At 47.8% G+C, this 19,813-nt stretch overlaps 6 protein-coding genes across 6 annotated transcripts; 4 read left to right on the forward strand and 2 right to left on the reverse strand.

Annotated features, from left to right (window-relative positions):
• Positions 1-78: 78 nt before the first annotated feature.
• L228DRAFT_208833 (putative zinc metalloprotease) lies at positions 79-3,803 on the reverse strand (the record flags this gene model as incomplete). The annotated part of the gene is made up of 9 exons (XM_018329779.1): positions 79-324; positions 415-1,314; positions 1,406-1,471; positions 1,528-2,630; positions 2,688-3,127; positions 3,179-3,276; positions 3,335-3,472; positions 3,527-3,555; positions 3,611-3,803. The coding sequence occupies 9 exons, from the start codon at positions 3,801-3,803 to the stop codon at positions 79-81; spliced, it is 3,213 nt and encodes a 1,070-aa protein (XP_018190282.1).
• A 740-nt stretch (positions 3,804-4,543) lies between these two features.
• Positions 4,544-7,831, forward strand: L228DRAFT_281772 (centromere/kinetochore protein Zw10). The gene is made up of 4 exons (XM_018335913.1): positions 4,544-4,997; positions 5,056-5,554; positions 5,614-6,652; positions 6,727-7,831. The coding sequence occupies exons 1-4, from the start codon at positions 4,833-4,835 to the stop codon at positions 7,595-7,597; spliced, it is 2,574 nt and encodes an 857-aa protein (XP_018190283.1). The 5' UTR covers positions 4,544-4,832; the 3' UTR covers positions 7,598-7,831.
• A 147-nt stretch (positions 7,832-7,978) lies between these two features.
• Positions 7,979-9,987, forward strand: L228DRAFT_245721 (hypothetical protein). The gene is made up of 2 exons (XM_018332235.1): positions 7,979-8,257; positions 8,321-9,987. Exons 1-2 carry the CDS (start codon positions 8,146-8,148, stop codon positions 9,802-9,804), a joined length of 1,596 nt encoding a protein of 531 aa, XP_018190284.1. The 5' UTR covers positions 7,979-8,145; the 3' UTR covers positions 9,805-9,987.
• Positions 9,988-10,659: 672 nt separating this feature from the next.
• On the forward strand, positions 10,660-11,771 carry L228DRAFT_245723 (hypothetical protein). Its single transcript, XM_018332236.1, has 3 exons — positions 10,660-11,083; positions 11,143-11,279; positions 11,371-11,771. The coding sequence occupies exons 1-3, from the start codon at positions 10,964-10,966 to the stop codon at positions 11,429-11,431; spliced, it is 318 nt and encodes a 105-aa protein (XP_018190285.1). The 5' UTR covers positions 10,660-10,963; the 3' UTR covers positions 11,432-11,771.
• Positions 11,772-12,166: 395 nt separating this feature from the next.
• L228DRAFT_267040 (hypothetical protein) lies at positions 12,167-13,500 on the forward strand (the record flags this gene model as incomplete). Its single annotated transcript, XM_018334941.1, has 2 exons — positions 12,167-12,184; positions 13,273-13,500. 2 exons carry the CDS (start codon positions 12,167-12,169, stop codon positions 13,498-13,500), a joined length of 246 nt encoding a protein of 81 aa, XP_018190286.1.
• A 1,394-nt stretch (positions 13,501-14,894) lies between these two features.
• Positions 14,895-18,001, reverse strand: L228DRAFT_267041 (hypothetical protein; the record flags this gene model as incomplete). The annotated part of the gene is made up of 5 exons (XM_018334942.1): positions 14,895-16,588; positions 16,656-16,703; positions 16,819-16,875; positions 16,930-17,469; positions 17,551-18,001. The coding sequence occupies 5 exons, from the start codon at positions 17,999-18,001 to the stop codon at positions 14,895-14,897; spliced, it is 2,790 nt and encodes a 929-aa protein (XP_018190287.1).
• Positions 18,002-19,813: the final 1,812 nt, after the last annotated feature.

Here is a 19,813-nt window from a genome sequence, read left to right on the forward strand (position 1 = left end):
ATTTACGAATCTATTCTACATGTCATAAAGTTTCATAAGATCCATGACAGTCGCGTTCATGTCCGTGAGTGTGTTCATCTATTCGTCATCTTCTTCCTCGTCTTCGCTGTCATCTTCATCTTCATCGTCATCATCGTCCTCGTCCTCGTCCTCGTCTTCGTCTTCGTCTTCGTCTTCGTCCATCTCACTTCCCTCTTCCTCTTCCTCTTCTTCTGCATCGTCTTCTTCGCCATCTTGCGGCTTGAGACCATAGTCATCGTGGAAGAATGCCAAAGGATGAGCTTCAGGCTTGAAACCGACCTCTGTGAAGGACTTTACGAGGGACTGTCACAATAAATACGTCAGCTTTCCGTTCACACATTCATTGAACTTCGGCGCAAAATAGTGCGCAAAATACTGGCAAAAGAAACCCACCTCCTCCATAAGCGGTGCGCATGTCACAACAAAGTCGGCTTTGCCGGGCGTGAAGACTGGCAAAATCAACCTCTCCATGACATCTCTAATATCCTCAACACCCACATCACGGACTCTCTTCAGCATGACATCATTCCACTCCTTGGGCAGGCCGCGCACGACCTGGTTGATGAAGCTAACCTGCGCCGCGCTGGCCATGCCGGGCTGGGCATCCGCGAATGAGACAACAATAGAGCTAATGGCACCTTCAAGGGCCGGTTTCTCGAACGCGCGCTCCTTGCTCACGTAGCCTTGCACAACACCCTTGGCAATGTTGTACGCCTTGAAGGCATCAGGAGATCGGTAAATGTTGAAAGTAAGCAGTCCCGTTCCGACATCTCGCGCAAAGTGAGTACCATATGCGAGACCAGTGCCACGAACTGCGCCCCACATTGGTCCCTCGACAGCGTCGAGGTAGGCGATAGCGACCATGAGTTTAGGAAGGTCTTGGTCAGCGTATGAAGAAGGACCGCGACCGGTGAAGATTCCAAAGGAAGAGTCAATCGTTGGCATGGGGACAATGTACGCAAGACTTCCTGGATTCTTGCCCGCATCGCTGAGGCAAGCGGAGCGTGAAACAATAGGTGATAGAGGCAGAGAGGTGTCGGACTTGGAGAGCATAGGGCTCCACGAAGAGACAGGTTGCTGCAGCTTGTGCACGTCCGCGCTGACGTAGGCACGGAAGTTGGAAAACTGGAACAAAAGAGAGCGAACGAGTTCGAGTTTCGAAATTACAACGTCCGGGGAAGTTTCAAGCAGTTTATTGATGCGCTTGAGATACAGCGCCTTGACGAGTGTATTACGAGCACGAGCGCGAGAATCTTGAGAGAAGTGCACCATTGTATCGACAGCAGCCATCATCTAATCGTTCCAATGAGGTTAGCATATTTACAACAAGTGGAGCTGAGATTTGAAGGCAGAGTTGAGTTTTCAACATAATGTTAAAACTTACGCTGTATCCGCTGCGCTTTTCCTCCGGAATATCTGCAAGCATCTTTGTGATTGTAGCTTTCAATCGCTAGTTAATGTTAGCTAAACGTACTTTAATGGAGAAGAACCTGTTGGGTTTCGTACCTCGACATCAAAAACACTGTCCCAAATCATTGTCTTCAACCAAGCAATTGCGGTCTGATATTTTTCCGGCTCAATCTGAAACTTTATCTGCAGAAGCTCCGCATTGCCAACGGTTGAGCCGCTCTCAATCTGATACGACACCGTATCCTTTTCGAGCTCCGCCACAACCTGCTCAAAGTCCAATTTCTCGCCGTTCCGGATTATGGGCGTATTGAAAAAGTTCATTGTGTACAATGCCAATAGTGGCTTCAGCTCAACGGGAACTGATTCCGCAGAAATCACCAAGCTAAACCGCACAAAGTTGGTAGGGATGTGCTCAAAGTGAAGGAACAGCGGGAGATCCGAGTCTTGGTCTATAACGCATTGAACCTCATTATCCAAAGGTCCCATCTTCCTCGCAAGTCCTGAACGTGCGGTGGTAGTATTAATAAAGTGGATAGAGCCCGTGCCGGGGACCTTGAAACCCTCTAGCAATTCTTGAGGAATTGGCTTATCATTTTCAGCCTTGGCTTCCTCCAGCTTCTTCTCAAGCTCCTTCAAGCCCTCCTTTCCGAGCCGCTTCCGCTGCTCGGCCACACGTTTCTTCTCATCGGACTTGAGCTTCTTGGACATCTTGGATGAAGGAACGCCAAGAAGGGAGACATGCGGAGCATCCGCAATCCATGTGCTGAGGAAGTCTCTCCAATCCTTGTCAGACCACTTCTCGAGCTCGTCGTATTCCGAGAGAGTTGCAAGATCTCGAAGCGTGGATCCGTCTCTCTTTCCAAAAAGGAAGTCATTGATGACAGCATCAGAAAAGAAGAATGCAGAGTCTTCAACAGTAAATTTGAGTTGCCGCTTTTCGCGACGAATACACTCCAACATGTAATCCATGTCCAGAGGCTTTGAGGCCGTCTCCTTCAGAACCTCAAATAGACGCTGGTTGACTTCCTTGAGTTTTTCAGTAGCTACGCTGTTGGCTACAATCCAAATAATAGAGTCAGGTCTTGCGTCATATGACATGGCTACTCCACTAGCGAGCTGCTCTTTCTCCACAAGGATATTTTCGAGGACTGAGACAGAAGATCCAGCGAGATATACTGTTAAGACATCCAAGGCAGCCACTAAAAATAAAGGCATTAGCAAAGTGTCTGAAGTTCCTTAGGATGTGTTAGACAAACTCTTCATAACATCGTTGCAGTCGGGACCGAAAATTCCAACCATGATTTCTCCAGACGATTCGTCCTCTTCCGGAAATTCGACCTCTGAGACGGTCGTTTCCTTCAGCGGCGGCGGCTGTTTGGAATCGATCCACGGCCGCTGAAATGGAGACTCGGGGTTGGGCACATCATCGACGATACCGTCCTCAAATTCCTCAAGAATACGGAGCATATCGTCGTGATCAATCTCTCCCGTGAGTACGAGGCACAAATTTCTGGGTTGATACATTTCCTTGTGAAAGGCCCGAATCCTGTCCGCTGTCAAACCCCGAAGTTGCTGCATCATACCACCAGTCTCGTAACGGAAGCCAACACCTTCAGGATAGAGGATGCGCCGAGCTTGCAAATCCATCAACTCCTCCTGGTTATTTTGGACGCCCTGCATCTCTGAATAGACAACACTGCACTAATATTAGCTGGTACATTGACTTGATGAGATAAGAAATACAAACCCTGCATCATGTCCGGTTCCGTCGACATGATGAACCTCAGTATAGCAGCCCGCATCAGTTAAGGTGGGGAAGAGAACATGCTCCAAATAAATAGGAAGCTAAAATTGCAAATTAGATTCATTCAAACATCCATCATGTACGATAACGTGTACTTACAATCTGGGCAAACCCTTCCCACCCAGCAGTATCTAGCGTGTACGCTGTATGGTCTGTTGCTGTCCACGCATTGGTATTGGAGTACGCTCTTGTGGCTAATTTATCGAGAACTCCTTTATAGCGGTAATTGCGAGAACCCTAGTCGTCAAATAAGTCTCTGCACTTGCGTCTTGCCTTTCCAAGTATACTTACCATGAAGACAAGGTGCTCCAATGTGTGTGCTAGGAAATGTCAGTCTATATAACTTCCCAAATCGTGCAAAGTCTCGATACTTACGTGCTCCGGAATCATCATGGATTTCCGTTGCCAGAGCAAAGTAGCCCGAAACCTTTGGTCCTTTTTGGTCTACGACCACTACTTTCATTCCAGTCCTTTCAGACTCATACTGGGTAAAGGCACTTGGAGAGTAGTCGGTTTTGAAACTCTGCAGAGTTTTAAAATGTGTTTTCTTCGCCTCAATAGAAGGCATGATAGCAGTCAATAGAGAATGAAGACTGAAACTGGCAAAAATGTCCCGCAAAGAAGAACTTGGCTTGCAAGTTGTCAAGAGTCGATTTCCACTATTTTCCAGTATGTTAGCAAAATCTTTGAGCGTTATTATTTTTGCCACCTCCCCCGGATATTCTTGTAGACGTGAGCAAAGTTTAAGGGGAGAGAGGTGTAATCTCTAGGCAGAGGCACGAGCGTACTATACCTACCCCTCCCTAATCTGATCCTGCCAAATCAAAGCCAATGGGAGCAGTGCGGCGAAGAGCAGACTCTTATAGAGAGCGCCCATACTGAACAGATAGAATTTACGGGCATTTGATCAGATCAATACGTAGAGACACATTCTTCCCAGAACGTTCAGAAGATATGACGTGAATACGCTTAAATATTGCAGCCCTTTTTCGGGTGCTGGCAGTAAGAAGGCTTCTAGAGGAAGTAGATGGAATAACCAGGGCGGCGCCAATAATACTTGCCTTTTCTTATAATCTCGGATCCCCGCAGGGTGAATCTATATGGCAAAATATGACGGCAGCAGTGGCTCTTTTTAAAAACCCTCGCCAACTCAGCAAGAAAAATGCGAAGAATAAGCTTGTACTGAACAAATAATATATACCAGAAGGGAAGGAAGTTGGGTCATCTCTTCACGTTTTTGATATCTTTTTCTAAGCGATGATGATCGAACCCCACTATTATATACATGGCTTTACCACGTGGGCAATTATGCATCCCTATCATGTCTATCATAGCAGCACTATGCGATGAATTCGAATCAAAATAGTATCTTTAGACGTATATATCGACAGGTTGAGGATAAGTGCGAAATCCGAATTATAAAAGTCTTGATACTTCTGCAGTGATCCGATTGCTCGGACGACGTGAGGTCATGGTTTACTTGTCACTACAAAGGGTCCTCTCCAGCCAATCATCTTCAACCTAGCGTCCCTGACAGCAGTTGGCCTTGACGCGACTGATCAGTTGTCAATCTTGTCGCTGGACGACTTTGTCGGCGATGCGGTCGCAGACAGTTTCAGACGTTCAATTGGGACAGGCCGTCCTTGAATCTGTCAGGGATGGCTCCTATCCTGACTCCGAGGCTGTCATCTCCGCCGAGCTGCCAACCAGTGCTTTACCTGTTATTATAGATCTCCTCGAGACAGCACGCCAAGATGTCAAGGTGCTTTGCGGACAATCCAGCATAATAGTTAAGAATAAATCAAGGCTAATCTTTCTAGCGTGATATCCAAGTGCTCAGCAGGGAGATTGCTCCGGACGTTGACGGCTGGATTTCCCAAGCACGCCAACTTCGCAACGACATCGACAGATCCGAAGCCGAAGCTCGTGAAATAGTCAAAGAGTCCGAAAACGGTCGACCTCTCCAGGGACGTCACAAGGATGCGTCTTCCAAGGTGGACTTCCTCAAGGATGAAGTCTATTTCAGCGAAACTCTCGTCGCAACCTTACAATCTCTCCAACGAATACAGTCTACTCTCGACTCGGTGCAAGAGGCGACGTTTCGCGAAGATTATCCACAATCAATTGAGCTTTTGGAAGATGGAGAGCGCCAGCTTTCCCAATCATGGGCGTCCGAGAACACGTTTGCCGTCGAATTGCTCAGCAATCGAGCTGTGAACCTACGGAAATCCTTGGTGCAACAAGTAGATCAATGCTGGGAGGAGTTGATTAACGTGGATAAAATTCGCCAGAGTCTTTGCATCGTCAAGGAAATAAATCGTAAGGTACCTTCCGGCAGTAAGAAGATGGCGGAAATTAGATTGCTGACTGACAGGCAGGAGGCTCAGCATCGATAAATATTGAAACGCTTACAGCTGCATTGGACAAGCTTGGGCTGCTTCAATCACGCATAGATTCATGCCACAAATCACTTGACCAATCCATCATCTCCCCTCTTCTGGCCAAAGATGGAAAGGAAGGGCATGCAACTCTGACAATTCGCGATAATAGTGTTCAGGTTGAAAAAGGAGGAGGTGATAGGGGTGTGAGTGACAAACTCGAAGATCTCAAGTCGGTATTCGGATTCTTGAATACTCATCTGCCATCATCGGTGTCCTTGGCATTATCCGAGACTCTCATGCCAAGTCTCAGCTCCCGCCTCATCGATACGTGGTTAATATCATCCGTGCCATCGTCCTTGCGCGGACTCGAGGAATACGAAGAGGTTCTGAAACAGGTTCAGCTCTTTGTTGATTTTATTCGTTTCCTAGGGTGGAAGGGAGAAGAGCCGTTGGCTGAATGGGCAAGCCGAGCTCCTCGCGTCTGGATAACGAAACGGCGGGAAGGTGCATTATTAACTGTGAGAGAGCTCCTACTAAAGGGAGCTTGGGACACGAAAACGGTGGAAAGGGTCGAGACACAAGTTTTTGCTCCAGAATTTGCGAACGCACAAGGACAAAATGGCGGACAGGATGACTGGAATGCAGGCTGGTCCGATGATGACAACGAGCCAAATGCAGATCATCCCTCAACAGCCGCAAATGGGGACGAAGAGGAAGACGTTAGCGCTTGGGGCTTGGATGAGCCAACAGATGAGAGCAGACAAGAGAAAGGAGCACGAAAACCTGCGCAAGAGCAAGGTGATGATGATATTGAGGACGCATGGGGATGGGGCGAGGATGATGATGGCAGTGAGCAATCAGAGCTTCCTAAACTAGACGAGTTGCCACACTCAGCGCAGGTCCACCAAGACAAAGAAAAAAGGCCAGAAAAAGAGATTACCCTGAAGGAAGCATATACAATCACGACCGTACCAGAGGCTATCCTGGAAAAAATTCAAAGCTCTGTCTTCGACGGTAACACACTTATGCAACCAAGGTATGACTATTCCTCCCAACATATTTCTGGGTTCACATGTACCATTCAATGTCAGCTAACGCACGTATTTCCAGTCATTCTCAATCGCCAGTAGCACCTGCAGCGGCAGGTCTCTTCACACTTCCAACACTTATCCTAGCCATGTATCGTGCTTGTGCTCCATCATTCTATTCTTCCAGTCCTAGTGGACTCATGTTTGCATACAACGACAGCATGTGGGTCACAGAACAATTGCGCAAACTCGTCCAAGAACAGTCTGAAAAATTTGAAGCATCGCCAACCACAACAAGGAAATTGACGCTTGACGGCGAAATTTCCCTTCTCGAGAGTTATGCCAAGCGAGCATACAGCGGAGAGATGGAATCTCAGCGTCGGATACTAGGCGATATGCTCGATGGCGCTCAGGGGTTCGCCAATTGTACGGTGCAGCCGTTTGCAGGGCAGTGTCACACAGCAGTACAATCCACAGTCGACTTAATCAGAGGAATTGAGCGGCAATGGAAAGGTATCCTGTCACGCTCCGCATTGCTGCAGTCAATCGGGTCGCTCCTCTCAACTGTCATTAGCAAATTCATTGTCGACATTGAAGACATGAGTGATATATCAGAACCAGAATCACAGCGTTTGGTCTCCTTTTGCAACGAGATTTCAAAGCTCGAGGACCTTTTCTTGCCGGAGCAACCAAAAAGTGGAGCAACTGACGTGGGTGAGCAAGAAGCTGTACCACTGACGGCAGTCTACACGCCTAATTGGCTCAAATTTCAATACCTCATCAATATTCTGGAAAGCTCGCTGGTAGATATCAAGTATCTTTGGACCGAGGGAGAATTGAGGCTCGAGTTTGGGCCAGAGGAGGTTATTGATTTGATTGAAGCACTTTTCGCAGATTCGGATCACCGAAGGCGAGCTATAGGGGACGTAAGGCGGAGCTCTCACGGTCGATAGTATACCAATATTCATTGTTTTCTGTTTATCATCGCTTGGGAGTATGGATTAATTATGTGGGTTGAATGGATCAGGAGTTATATGCAAACATCAAGTAAGCTTAGAAAGAATAGTAATAATATCTCAATGGGCTCGAAGGAGAAACGAGGTCTGTCACGGTTTCATACATCGTCAACTGCACCAGCATTGTGCCTTGATCAGTCCAGGATTTTATTGTTCTACTCTTCGATTCAGAGCATGGAAAGAGTGGAGTCTGGGGCCCCACTAAAGGCAGGTAAGCTATATAGTAGCGGGTGTCGGGTCGTCCCGGTTCTTTTACGTCGAGCGACCGGGCAGTTCCTTTGAGGGGATCGCTCGGGTCGAACGGCAGATTCAGATAACCTGATAAACATGGGATGACATACTTGAGTACAGCCATGTTTTACAAGCAGCAACTCGTGCGTGTCAGGCAGAGGTTTTGGAAGAGAACCTTTGTGCTGACGCACGACTTTCCAGAGGTTGGCTTGATATACTTTTGAGAGCTTATCTAAAGCCCTGGCCATGCGACAATGGGTGCAGAGCTCGCTGCCCACCCACCTTATGTCACTACTGCTTTCTCTTTTATGACGCCTCTGACGGTGTCTGCGGCAAATAGAAATATATGGAATGTTTTTGTAAACGGTTTGTCTTGTTTACTTTGACGTTGCACGCAATTGCAATCATAATTGACTCGATTCATTTCAGGTAAATGGTATCGACAGCGGTATCGCAATGCTCGAGTCTGCAATCTAGACGAGCCGGCAACATTCGAATTCATTCAAAAGGCGCAGAAATACGGGATCAGTGCTGATGGCTTTGATGAAGTGCCGTTTGCCTGTCCCTTACACACCGATCTCGATTTCGTCTATACACTTAACCTTGACAAAAAGGTTGTGACGGTATCTACATGGGAAGCTTTACCCGGCGGTGCGCTCACTATCTCGGTGCTTCAGCTTGATCTGAAGGATGTTCGGGAACCGAAAGATTTAGATTTGGAGAATTTCCGACGAAATGGAGCGCAGCCGCTGAGTAAATACACGGAGAAGACGGCGCACCTTCAAATGGCAGTGGGGGCAGATACCGACCTGCGGATTGAAATTGAACCTCCGACTTCTATGAATGAGCTACAATTCGGAATTTTTGTGGATTTTGTCTTTCAGTGGAAATTCTTTTTCGATGACCGATTGGCGTGGGCCCCTCCCTCTCCGCTCTTTGATACCCTCGCTATTGCCATCTTGCGGCTGGCTGCTTGGGATTTTGAGGTATCGCCCAAGGTTGGACGAGAAAGCCTGGCGCTTATCTCGTCTCCCATGGCATACCCATCATGGAATGCTCCATCTGATCAAATCTATTGGTTCCACGGATTCCTCATTGTTCAATGTGCTGATTTGATCACTCCATCATCACGGTTGGCTGGAGTCAAACTGGCCCAAGACCAAGTCCAAAATCAGTGTGCCAAGGGCCGTCGTGTGCACGCGATTCTCATTTCGCTGGAGTCGGTTGCGTTTGCTGAGATTGATGAGAAATCTACTCGATGCTCTTCCGCTGTTCCCCTCGTAACTAATACGTCGACTACAACATGCTCACCTGGATTTCGGATTCTCACCCACGTGCTTACATCGCCGTGCTGGAAGGAAGACCTCGCTCTTTCTGAACAATCATTCTTGTCGACGCTTCCGCCTGAGCTTCTCAGCATGGTTCTCGACACTCTAGAGCCATTGGATAATGTCTCTTTGGCACAAGCTTCGTCTGTGCTAGCTCGATGGTATTATTCATCTATTCCACAAATGGATAAGATGTCAATATTGCGGTTTTATACCTCATTTCCTTGCTGCGGGATATCGAGCGACGTCAAAGACGACTGCATATGGTGTACTTCCTGCTTTACTTGGCAACACGTTAGTTGCATTGGAGGCGAGTTGCCAGAGTTCTCGTCGTCCGGCTCGACAATTTCTATTCCTTCATGCAATCGATGCGGAAGCGAGGAGGATGAGAAAGGTTTGGTACCAGGTGCGTTGGGTGTGACGGATCGTCGTAGACGTGGTATGGGCTGCAGGGTACGAGCGCACAATCGCACGTACTATATGAAGCTCGATACACGGACTTTTGCCCAACATGACTATGCTATATATTTCAATGGGCAGCTATCTGGATTAGTGTACAAGCTCGAGAGTGCTGGGTGGGAGTGACAGCAACATCAATGAAACACTGCTGAATTAAGGGAAGCTATAGCTCTCTCGCATTTTCCTGTAGTTGCATCTTTCTGCCTGACGCGTCATAGCAATGAATAATTGGGTGGCATTAGAGGGGTGTGGTCTAGACATAATAGGGGTCTGTAGATAGGAGAGCATATATGAATCAATTTAGCATTGTTTACTTGAACATGAAATCAACATCTTTCTTTGCCCCTTGTCCAGACCCTGCATCGATGACGGGCAAGGCCCCCAAACTATACCTTTCATGTGAAGAAACATAGAGCGATGACCGTCTTGTCTTTTCCAGCTAATAGCCACGGAACAGGCTCCTTCCATGGCTGACTAATTGCTAGGGCTTGAACCATGCGGCTTTCCCCGCAATCGACTCCGCAAAAGGAAGGCGCGTCCAATAAGTTCTGAGCAATTCAAGTGTCGATAACGTCATGCTTTTCCTGTTCAGATCGAGAGGCAGCTATTCTTATTACTGACCGTGTATCCGTGAGGTATTCCTAACGTTACTTTTCCTTCTGGCCATCGCTCTTTTAGTGATCGATCATATAATGCATACACAACTCCGATGATCTCGATACGTTCGGAATACTGTAGAGCTCATTGATCGCTTTAGTGGCAAGTGTCTATACCAAAGCTGAGATGATATGTTGGGTACGGATGTATGCGTTACTTTTACTCTGTGATCTTGGAATACTGCGTGCATTTCACTGATTGAGGTTACATTAAATTTGGAAGTACTCGATACGACTAGATTTAAGGGATTGACACAAATCAACCGCTGCGTGCACATCAATATATGCATAGACATGTAGCCATCCCCCCAGGTTAGACACGCGGCAGGGTCTTTGCCCCCGCCTGTATGTGAGCAAAGCAAGTTGGTCATGAGATCATAAGCTCATACCGCATACCTCATAGGCTCTTCAACGTAAAGACGGAGGCGCTATTACAGAGTGTGCTTGCTTACAGAATCGAACCTTAATCAGAAGGAAGCGTCAATCACAAGGCCCTTTTCCTTCATATACACCTGAATCACCCCATTCTGCTCTTATCATAACAAATCATCCAGTTTCCATTGACGGGGCCGATAATATCAATTACTTGTATCTGTGAAGAGACGAGAGACAATCAGAAGATCTCCATCATGTCGAACAGCTCGCAAACTCAGCAGTCGTCCGCTGTCCGAGGCGGAGCAGGTGCGGTTCCAACGCCTGCGAATGCGGGGGCCTCGGGTAGCTTCGGCGTCAATCCGAATCGCAGAAGAGTGAGTTTTTGATCCGATAGTAAATGAGCACTCCCGTACTAATTGTTATTTTATAATAGTCTTCACAGGGCCAAGGCCTTTTTTCTGGCCTTATGAATCAGAAGCGAAACCCTGATGATGCCATGGGTGCTCAGAGACGAATGAGCGCCAGTGAGCAAGCACCGCAGCCTGGAATGTTTGGAAAGATGTGGAATAGGTATGCATTTTCGTCTTTTTCACCTTTTCCATCTACTCTACCATGTTGCCAGAACGTATGGTTTTACATATCCAATGCTGACGACTTGAAGTTGGACCAAAGGTTCTCCTCCACCGAGCGGCGGCGCTGGTGCTACCAGACGTCCTTCGTGATTGCAATGGCTGAATTGAATCATTTTAAAACCACGGGGGAAACATGACGATAGTGCTGAGGGGTTGAGCTTTATTTTGTTCCATTGCGGAGTTTTACTCAAGGAAAACGCCTCTCCACAAAAATATTCTTATTTCAATGCTGAACAATCATTTTTTGCTCGCTGAAGTTAAGCCTGGGATTCAACCGTCTGTTTAGCAATTTGCCACGGTGAATAATTGCATGCACTGTATTGTATTGCTATAATTTGGATAAAAAATAATCTATAGCGTCTAATTTTAAATGTGTTTCTTTTCCCTTATTTATTTGGGAGAAATGACGAATGAAAATGCCACAATTTCTCTAATTCTCATCCAGTCATTGGCTTGCTGTTGTAGGCTGTAGCCATTATCATATGTATGACAATTGCTGAAGCGGTTCAGTTAAGATATCGGGACCGTATCCCCCGCAATCAGCTAACATTCGGTGGAGTATGAGAGACCCACCACGGAAGACCCACAGCTCTGTATGATCGTCCCGCGTCTTCCCGCATTGCATATTTCCCACGAAAATGCCCGACCGAGAACCATCATCTCCCATGCATGTCCTGCAATACTTGGTCAAGCATTATAGTATAGCTATTTTCGGGGTTAGACAATATTAAATCCTGACCAGGTGTTGAAGAATGCAGCATGTACTGTCGTGCTGCAGACATCAGTCCAGGTATCAGACCACATCAGAGGATTATCACGTTAGCAATGGTTCCCGACGACATGGTACGAGTCGTCTTACCTGGCGACCTGATGTATCGTATCTACCTGACCTTACCTACCTACTGTACCTGATCTTCTGGATCTACACAGACCGAGTACGCGTCTTATCGTCACTTGCACAGCCAATTACTTGGACTATACAGAGTACCCTCATACTATAGTTTCGCTGATTACCCCACCTTTCTCTGACTGTCTAAGCCAGGTCGAGTAAGAAAACAGTAACCATTCTTAACTGTAACTGTCTCAGTTGCCGCCCTCACTTCTCCACTCTAATCCCCATGCGTTCATCAACTTTTCCATCTTCGAGCGAATTATCTCCGGTGGGTGGGATGCCTGGTGGCGCAGACCGTACGAGTTCTCGACTCCACTCTTTTTCACTTGTCCCATCCAATCAATCTATCTACTTACCTTACTTACTTCACATATTGGGAGTGCTACGTACTCATTCCCTGTTCCCCACACTTTCTCTTTCTCCACCGGAGTGGTGCCGTGTACCGTGTGGTGTATACCTAGGTAAGTGTGCAATGTCATGCCTTTTTCGTGCGTGTCGTATGTCCCTGCATTGATATGTTTGCCTGACAACCTCAGTCTGGGTCCTTTTAAAGTTTGGACCATTTCCCACTTCTCTCCCCCTCCATTACCTGAGGTAACCTACCTACCATACTACCTTACTACTCTTCCACTCTTTGCTCTCGTTACCGTATATACCTCTTACCTTCTATTACCTCCTCAAACGTGTTCCCGCTGCTCGATCTAGGCCCTTCGTCTCCATCATCTCCATCGTCCGTCATTCCCACGAACTCCCTCTTTACCCCGCCAGGCGTTTCCCACGTTTCCAGGACGGCTTCCTACAATTTCTTTATAAGCAAACCCTGAACCCTAAAACCATCTCCACGTCCTCCCGCCTAGCTCACTTTCCACCACCCGTTTCGGGACCTATTACCTATCTGTACAGCTTTCCAGAGCTAGCTACCCTACAGTTTATACTGCTCGCCACAGTTGCTTCTTTCCATCACCATCAAACCAACATCTCCTGCAACTCCATCGTGCTATATCAACTCTATCATCCTATCTACTATTCTACAAACAAGATGCGAGGCAAGACTGTCTTGTTCGGCGCCACTCTTGCCGGCGCCGCTGTCTTCGTGGCCCGCCGCACGCTGCGCCCCACGCCGTCAAACATCAACATGAAGGCCCAATGGTCTGCGATCCAACAGACCGATACGCGCATTCCCGGGTCTCCGGTGCCTCATGGCCGGGCGGCTCGCCAGCAGGCCATGCATGAGCAGCAGCGGCGGGAGCAGTCGTCGACTTCATAATACTCTTCCCTTTTATTCTTTCTTCTTTGTAAGAGGGGTTTGATATAGGGTAGTGGATATTTAAAGTGTGGGCAAGTCGTTCTCCTGTCATTCTCTCCTTCTCTCATTATTTTTTGGTTTTATTGTTTTAATTTTGGGGAGGGTGAGAGGAGGGCTTAACGCACTTGTAAATCGCATCTTTGGCCGCGTTTCGTGTCTGAACGAAATGAAATGAAATAATGAGAGAAATGATACTAATACTTTGAATTATAGTCATACGCTCTTACCTCTACCATCCTCTACACGATCACCTCGACTGGAGTCGACTTCCTTTACCATTTCTTCTTTCCCTTCTTAACACTTCTAGCCCGGGCTATATCGCCTTCCAGTTCTCATTCCCATACCTGAACGAGCTGCTGTTCCTTCAATTTCTTTCCCTACTTTCTATCCTTATTTCTTATTCCTGACTTTTCTCCTGTTCACTATTCTCATTCAGTGCGCATGCAGAATGATCTAGTCTCTTTTGGCAACAGACAATGTACAATGGACATGGACAATGGAAATGGGATGAAATTAGCATTTGTCGGAACTCTGAACCAATTATGCGCTGTCCTGGTTAGTTGTGTTTTAGTGTTGCGCGTCTGGACCATGGACTGGACTATTTTCCATAGTATGTTTACGATACACATACGGTGTACAATTACCGGTGTACCGGTGTACCGGTGTACAGTATATGCAAAATACCATGATCTTTCCATCACCTTCAACTACAATTCTACAATGCTACAATTACTATTACTGTTGCTATTCGTACTACTATCCGTATGCTTTCCAGTCTCCTTTTCCTTGAAGATATGATACACTGATCCCAATTTGTGTTTAACAACTCTCGCGGCCACTCCTCGACTGCAGTTGTACTTAATCGTGTAGATATCGTAGAAACCTTTTCTTTATATGTGTCGTCGACTTGTTTCCAATTCTTGTCTCTTATATCTTATTGTCTCTTATAAGATATAAAAAATACGTGATAGTTGACCAATTGTACTAGTAAATTGATTGATTAATTGCTTGCTTGCTTGATTGGCTAAGAGACTAAACAATCTAGAGCTCTGGATAAACAGAAAAGAAAACAAAAGAAGTGCAATCCATAGGAAAAGGATTGTTCGGCGGTATGGATAACAAATTGGTGCAATAGTCTGTACTGTACAATGCAGAAGCCAGCAACAACGTACGAAGAGAGAACTAAAGAAAAAGAAAAAGAAAACAGAGAGAAAAGAAAGAGAGAGAGAGAGAAGTAAACAAAGGAGAAAGAAGGGAAAAAAGGGAAAGGAGAGCAACATTCGGAAAAGGGCAAGTAATATAAGTGGGCATTCCAGGTGCAGATGCAGGTGCAGAATACCAGACAAATATCACGATTACCCAGCAGAAACGTCCATCTCGTCGGCATGTTTGGCAGCAGGCGAGGCGTCAACGTCAGGGTCTAGGTCATGGTCATGGTCATGGTCATGGTCGCCTTCACCCTCGCCTTCGCCTTCCGCAATACTTGCGTCGTCGATAGTTTCGTCTTCGGGCGCACCGGGGCCATTGTCATCGTCCTCTTCATCGTTTTCGTCGTCATCGTCGTCCTCCTCCTCATCGTCCTCCTCGTCACCGTCGACATCATCGCCGTCATCTGCAGCTTCGACATCGTCGGCATCTACTTCTCCTTCTCCTTCAGCTTCGACTTCGGCGTCACCTTCTTCGTGTTCTGCCTCCGCTTCTGCTTCAGGCTCCGCTCCATCCTCGGCCTCGTCGGCATCCCCTTCTTCCCCTTCTTCCCCTTCTTCCCCTTCTTCCCCTTCTTGCCCTTCTTCCCCTTCTTCCTCCTCGTCTTCGCCATCTCCTTCGCCCAACAGTTCACGATCAATATCGTCCAGTTCTTCACCGACTTCGGGTCCGTCAGCGCCGCCGCCGCCGCCTGGGCTGGATGCTGCATCGACAATAATACTATCGTCCTCGCCGACGCCGACGCTGGCGGCTGCAGGACTGCCGCGTGCTTTGGCCGCGCTTTTGCCTCCACGAGCTCTTGACGAAGAGGGCCTCGCGCGTCGTGATGCTGATGCCGTTGATGCAGTGGTTCTGGCGCTCTTGGTAACTTTGCCATCGCTAGCTGTAGATTTGCGCTTGCGGCTCAGAGTACTGGGTGTGGTGAGGCGGATTCGTGTCTTGGAGGGAGGCGCAAGGGCGCTGCCATTCACGCTGCCGCCGCCGCCGCCACCGACTGAGCGGGACGACTTTCCACCTGTAGCCTCAGCTGCGGCTGCGGCTGCTGCAGCGGCCTCTTCAGCTTCCTCCGCAATGGCCCTCTTTTCTTCACGGCTTCGAGGTGGTATGGCAGGGATTCCATTCTCCCATCTGTGTAGGCGCCGGCTCGCTTTTCTCAATGCCGACGCGTACGAGCCGGCTTCTTCGCCAAAATCGTCCGCCTCTGTAGGGGTCTGCAGCAGGCCAGCCAGGCCGTGAGCGTTGTGCAGGGAAGACGAGGAGGAATGGTGGTGGTGGTGATGGTGGTGATGATGATGGTGATGAGGAAGCAACATGGATGCCTCATCGTCACTGTCAACGTCGCCGGGTAGGCTCCGGCAACGGACCCACGCCCGCCACAAGGAACCTTGTCGGTACCGAGCGCGGGTCTTCTTGTCAAAGAGGGAGCGCATCCGTCGGTCGACGATAAACTCGACGCGTGAGCGTCGGTGGGTTTCGACTGCCAACTGATGGGCTGTGAGCGGTCGAGAGCGGCGCTGGCTTGTAGAAGGAGTACCGCCACGACCTTCAGCTGGTGCAGGGGAAGAGTCTAGGCCACGGTCCGCTTTGGTCCGAAGTAGGATACGTTGATGCGTCCGCTCTGATTTAGGTTCTCTACCACCTGCTGAGCGGCGGGAGCGGCCAGATCGACTGGGGCCCGAAGGTGTTTCATCATTCAAAAGTGTAGTAATGCGCAGCGTCTGAGCAGGATGACGGGAAGAGTCTGGCGGAGACGCGGAACGAGTGCGGTCCGAATCTGAATGGTATGTTTCCATATGGGAGTATCGAGCTGAAGGCCGAGAACGGGTACTGCCTCGAAAAGAGCCTATCCATGAATGTTAGAGTAGAAAGAACTAGAACAAGATTTTGACACAAAAGGTTGGGCTACTAACCATCACGTCCTGGGCTTGCGCCGTCGTCAGACGGAATTATTGAGTGGCCTGAATACCCTTAGCAAAAAGGTTCCTGATTGTTATATATATGTCCAGTGCACGACGAGCGACATCTTTATGGATGCTACCTGCAGCGCGAAATCGAGGATAAACTACTACTCACCCTTTTTACTTCTCTTTGTAACAGACGCAACAGCTGCATTGTCATTTTCAATGATCCCTGCAGATATTGTCAACCAACTGGTTACATGCATTCAAAGATATGGCAACTGACGTTTTCGTTCTTCTCTTTTTTGCTCTCCAAATGTAATCTCCTCCTCCGTGTCAACATTTTCGAGATTGGCCTGTTCTTCTGTAAGGTGCTCAAATGCAGGGACCTTGATGGGCATGCCATTTGAGCCCTCGCCTTCGAGGCCAGCTCCAAACGGACTGCTTTCCGCAGACTCCTTTGTAAAGTCACTTTCAAGATACCACCACATGAGCCACAGAAAAGCTCTTGCACGGCTGCGACTGCTGAGTGTATTTCTCATGACAAGATCGTAAAATTCCCGAGGAGGGAAAAAGTGCAATTCGGAAATCTTTGGCGCATATTGAGAGAGCACAAAAATAAGATTGACAGGATTTGTGCGAGGTATCGGATGAGCTCTGATAGCTTCCAACGTGCCGGGTTCTTCATTATCTTCGGATGCACCTTTCAAAATTGACTTCAGACGTGGCGCGTCCTGCAGCTGCTTGTAAGCATTGGGGTCCTGCTGTGCTTGCAATGATGGTATTGAATGATAGGTGCGAAGCTGGGCGCGCATTTCGGGGAAGACTGTTTGTGTATCATTAGCATATGATTTCTCTTTTTGATATAAAAAGGCCTAAGAAGTTTTCAGCTCCAACAACGACGTACAATTCAGCGTAGTGTTCATTCTGCCCAAATTCACCAGTAGGCACACCATTGCCATGTTGATAGCAGCCGCTCGGTCATTTAACAGCTTGTCTTTTAGAATTTTACTCGTCTTGCTGCTTCGGGCCATGGCATCAATGTAAATGTCCGCAAAGGTATTGCCAGAGCTGCCGTCATAGATGTTTGTAAAAGCCGCCGTCTCATCCTCAAAAACCGTCCGCAGGAAATCATACTGAATGTCCTTCCGCCACAGAGGAATGCCGTCATCCTTTTTCAAATGAGTTATTTTATTCCCGGAGTAGACCGAGCCAACTTGTGCTGCCCGACGTGAGGATGAACGGGGTGCGCTGGGTGCTGCAGACCGGGTACCAGGCTCTTCTTGGGCACTTCCTTCGTCTTCGGTGAGATCGTTCGGTCGAGAGGGCACCGGTCTCGTAGGCGTTTCGACCTCCATGGTGAAGGGACTGTTTGCGTCGTATCACTTCTACCAAACTCGCAGCGATCCGGAATTTATCGTTGAATGAAATATTATTCGAGGTTGAGTGATGGAAGAAGATGCGACACTGTTGACCGTTTCCGCGCTATGAACTTGCCAATAGAGATGGCAAAGATGGCGGGCAACCAGCGGGCTGGTGAATGAAATCAGCTGCCACTGCTTGATCACAAGCTTCGAATATCTTTTCGGATATCTTTTTCGTCCGGGATTATCAGAAAAGGCCAGAGCATCCGTTTCTAAAGGTGATCAATGATATAAAAGTGGTCTTTAATCATCCCTTTAATCGGTATACGAGCCGAACCAAGGTCGGCGAAACGATTAAGTTCCGCACCTATGTCTCTAGCAAGGAGCTTCGTAATGCTCCAAGATCAGAGCGAACCTCCGCGCAAAAGGTCTTAGTTGAACGAAAACAAACACCCTTTGAGGTTTCGGCGCAAAATGCTAGGGTGGCTGGTAATGAAGAGGAGTGCAGCTTGAATGGTTAGTAGCGTCGCGTTCCACGTCTTAGACGAGTTTCGCGACAAAAGTTGAATTCAATTCGATTGATCTAAACGATGGTTTACACGCCAAAGCGCCATATGCCAAGGGCAATTAAATTTTGTTTTTTGTAAAAATTGAATTTCACTACAAAGGGCTGATGTCATTGCAAAGATTATATTTTTCGGTCGTGGCTAAGGAAGAGGGCTGCCGCATTCATCGGGATAATTATAAACCTACAATGGCCATGGATCAACGTATATTTCGATCTTCATTAAAAGAATTCTCAAGCTTTTGACCTTTGTCATTCACAACAGACTCATAAGATTTTCTGGCAAGCGCCAGCTTGTGTCTCAGCAAGTAAATTTGCTCATTATCATAGCAATTGAATAAACCTGGTCAATGGAAGTACAGAAATGAAAAATTAATTGAACTTTTTTTTATTTGACACCCGTCCCTCCGATCACTCGGCCCTGTTGGCCTCATCAAAGAATAACATGCCAGAGACGCATTTCCCTCCTAACCCAGACGCGTGCCAGCCCAGAGCTTCCCCGTCTTCAAATCTCCGTTCTCTCCATGCGTAAGTGAGAGACAGAGATGCAAAGCTAAAAGGAACGCCGCAAACGCATCAAAGAACGACGGAGGCCATTATTTGGCTTCAGATTACCAGACTGCGAGCCGCAATTGAAGATATTTTCCGGCCCACATATGCCTCCCTCAAACGCCATCATGCGAAGGTAAATGCCCCGATTCTATATTGCCTGGCATCACCACAGACCCTCTCTCAGCTGCCGGGAGGTGTGCTTTATAAGGCACCATACCCCAGCCCATGAGAAGGTTCCGCGGACCCACAAGTATATGATCGAAAAGCAGATGAAATTTTTGGCAATTAAAAGAAAAATGCCGAGCATGCCATAGAGGACAGCAAACACGGCAGGAATTTAAACAGCCGAGATGAAAACAATTGACAAATCTATAGTGCAAAGTCAAAGAAACTTCATGTCCAGTTAACAGCAGTGAAGCGAAGAAGCCGTAACATTCGTGACGCGTGTTCTCCGAGATCGAACGTCTCTCGTCCGAGGTCGTCAAGACGCGAGCTTCGATCGGCCAAGAGTGGCAGCCGCCTGTTCTGTCTCGCGTGTCCCACGGCACCTCGAATGATGCCAGGACAAATGGAGACAAGAAAAGGCGAAAATAGGTAGAAATCAACGCTATCTAAGATATGCTCAACCGGGAGGGGTATGATAGAAATGCCCGGTTTCGAGATCCACGTTGGTAAGAAGCAGAGACCAC

Source organism: Xylona heveae (assembly GCF_001619985.1).
Source record: "Xylona heveae TC161 unplaced genomic scaffold L228scaffold_3, whole genome shotgun sequence".
Taxonomy (NCBI): domain Eukaryota; kingdom Fungi; phylum Ascomycota; class Xylonomycetes; order Xylonales; family Xylonaceae; genus Xylona; species Xylona heveae.

Excerpts from the sequence above, each read along its gene's own strand:
- L228DRAFT_281772 (XM_018335913.1), top strand. The coding sequence starts at position 4,833 with ATGCGGTCGCAGACAGTTTCAGACGTTCAATTGGGACAGGCCGTCCTT. Across the intron at positions 5,555-5,613 it reads CATCGTCAAGGAAATAAATC|GAGGCTCAGCATCGATAAAT; the intron begins GTAAGGTACCTT and ends ACTGACAGGCAG. Across the intron at positions 6,653-6,726 it reads AACACACTTATGCAACCAAG|TCATTCTCAATCGCCAGTAG; the intron begins GTATGACTATTC and ends ACGTATTTCCAG.
- L228DRAFT_245721 (XM_018332235.1), top strand. The coding sequence starts at position 8,146 with ATGGGTGCAGAGCTCGCTGCCCACCCACCTTATGTCACTACTGCTTTC. Across the intron at positions 8,258-8,320 it reads ATGGAATGTTTTTGTAAACG|GTAAATGGTATCGACAGCGG; the intron begins GTTTGTCTTGTT and ends GATTCATTTCAG.
- L228DRAFT_245723 (XM_018332236.1), top strand. The coding sequence starts at position 10,964 with ATGTCGAACAGCTCGCAAACTCAGCAGTCGTCCGCTGTCCGAGGCGGA. Across the intron at positions 11,084-11,142 it reads TCAATCCGAATCGCAGAAGA|TCTTCACAGGGCCAAGGCCT; the intron begins GTGAGTTTTTGA and ends ATTTTATAATAG. Across the intron at positions 11,280-11,370 it reads TTTGGAAAGATGTGGAATAG|TTGGACCAAAGGTTCTCCTC; the intron begins GTATGCATTTTC and ends GACGACTTGAAG.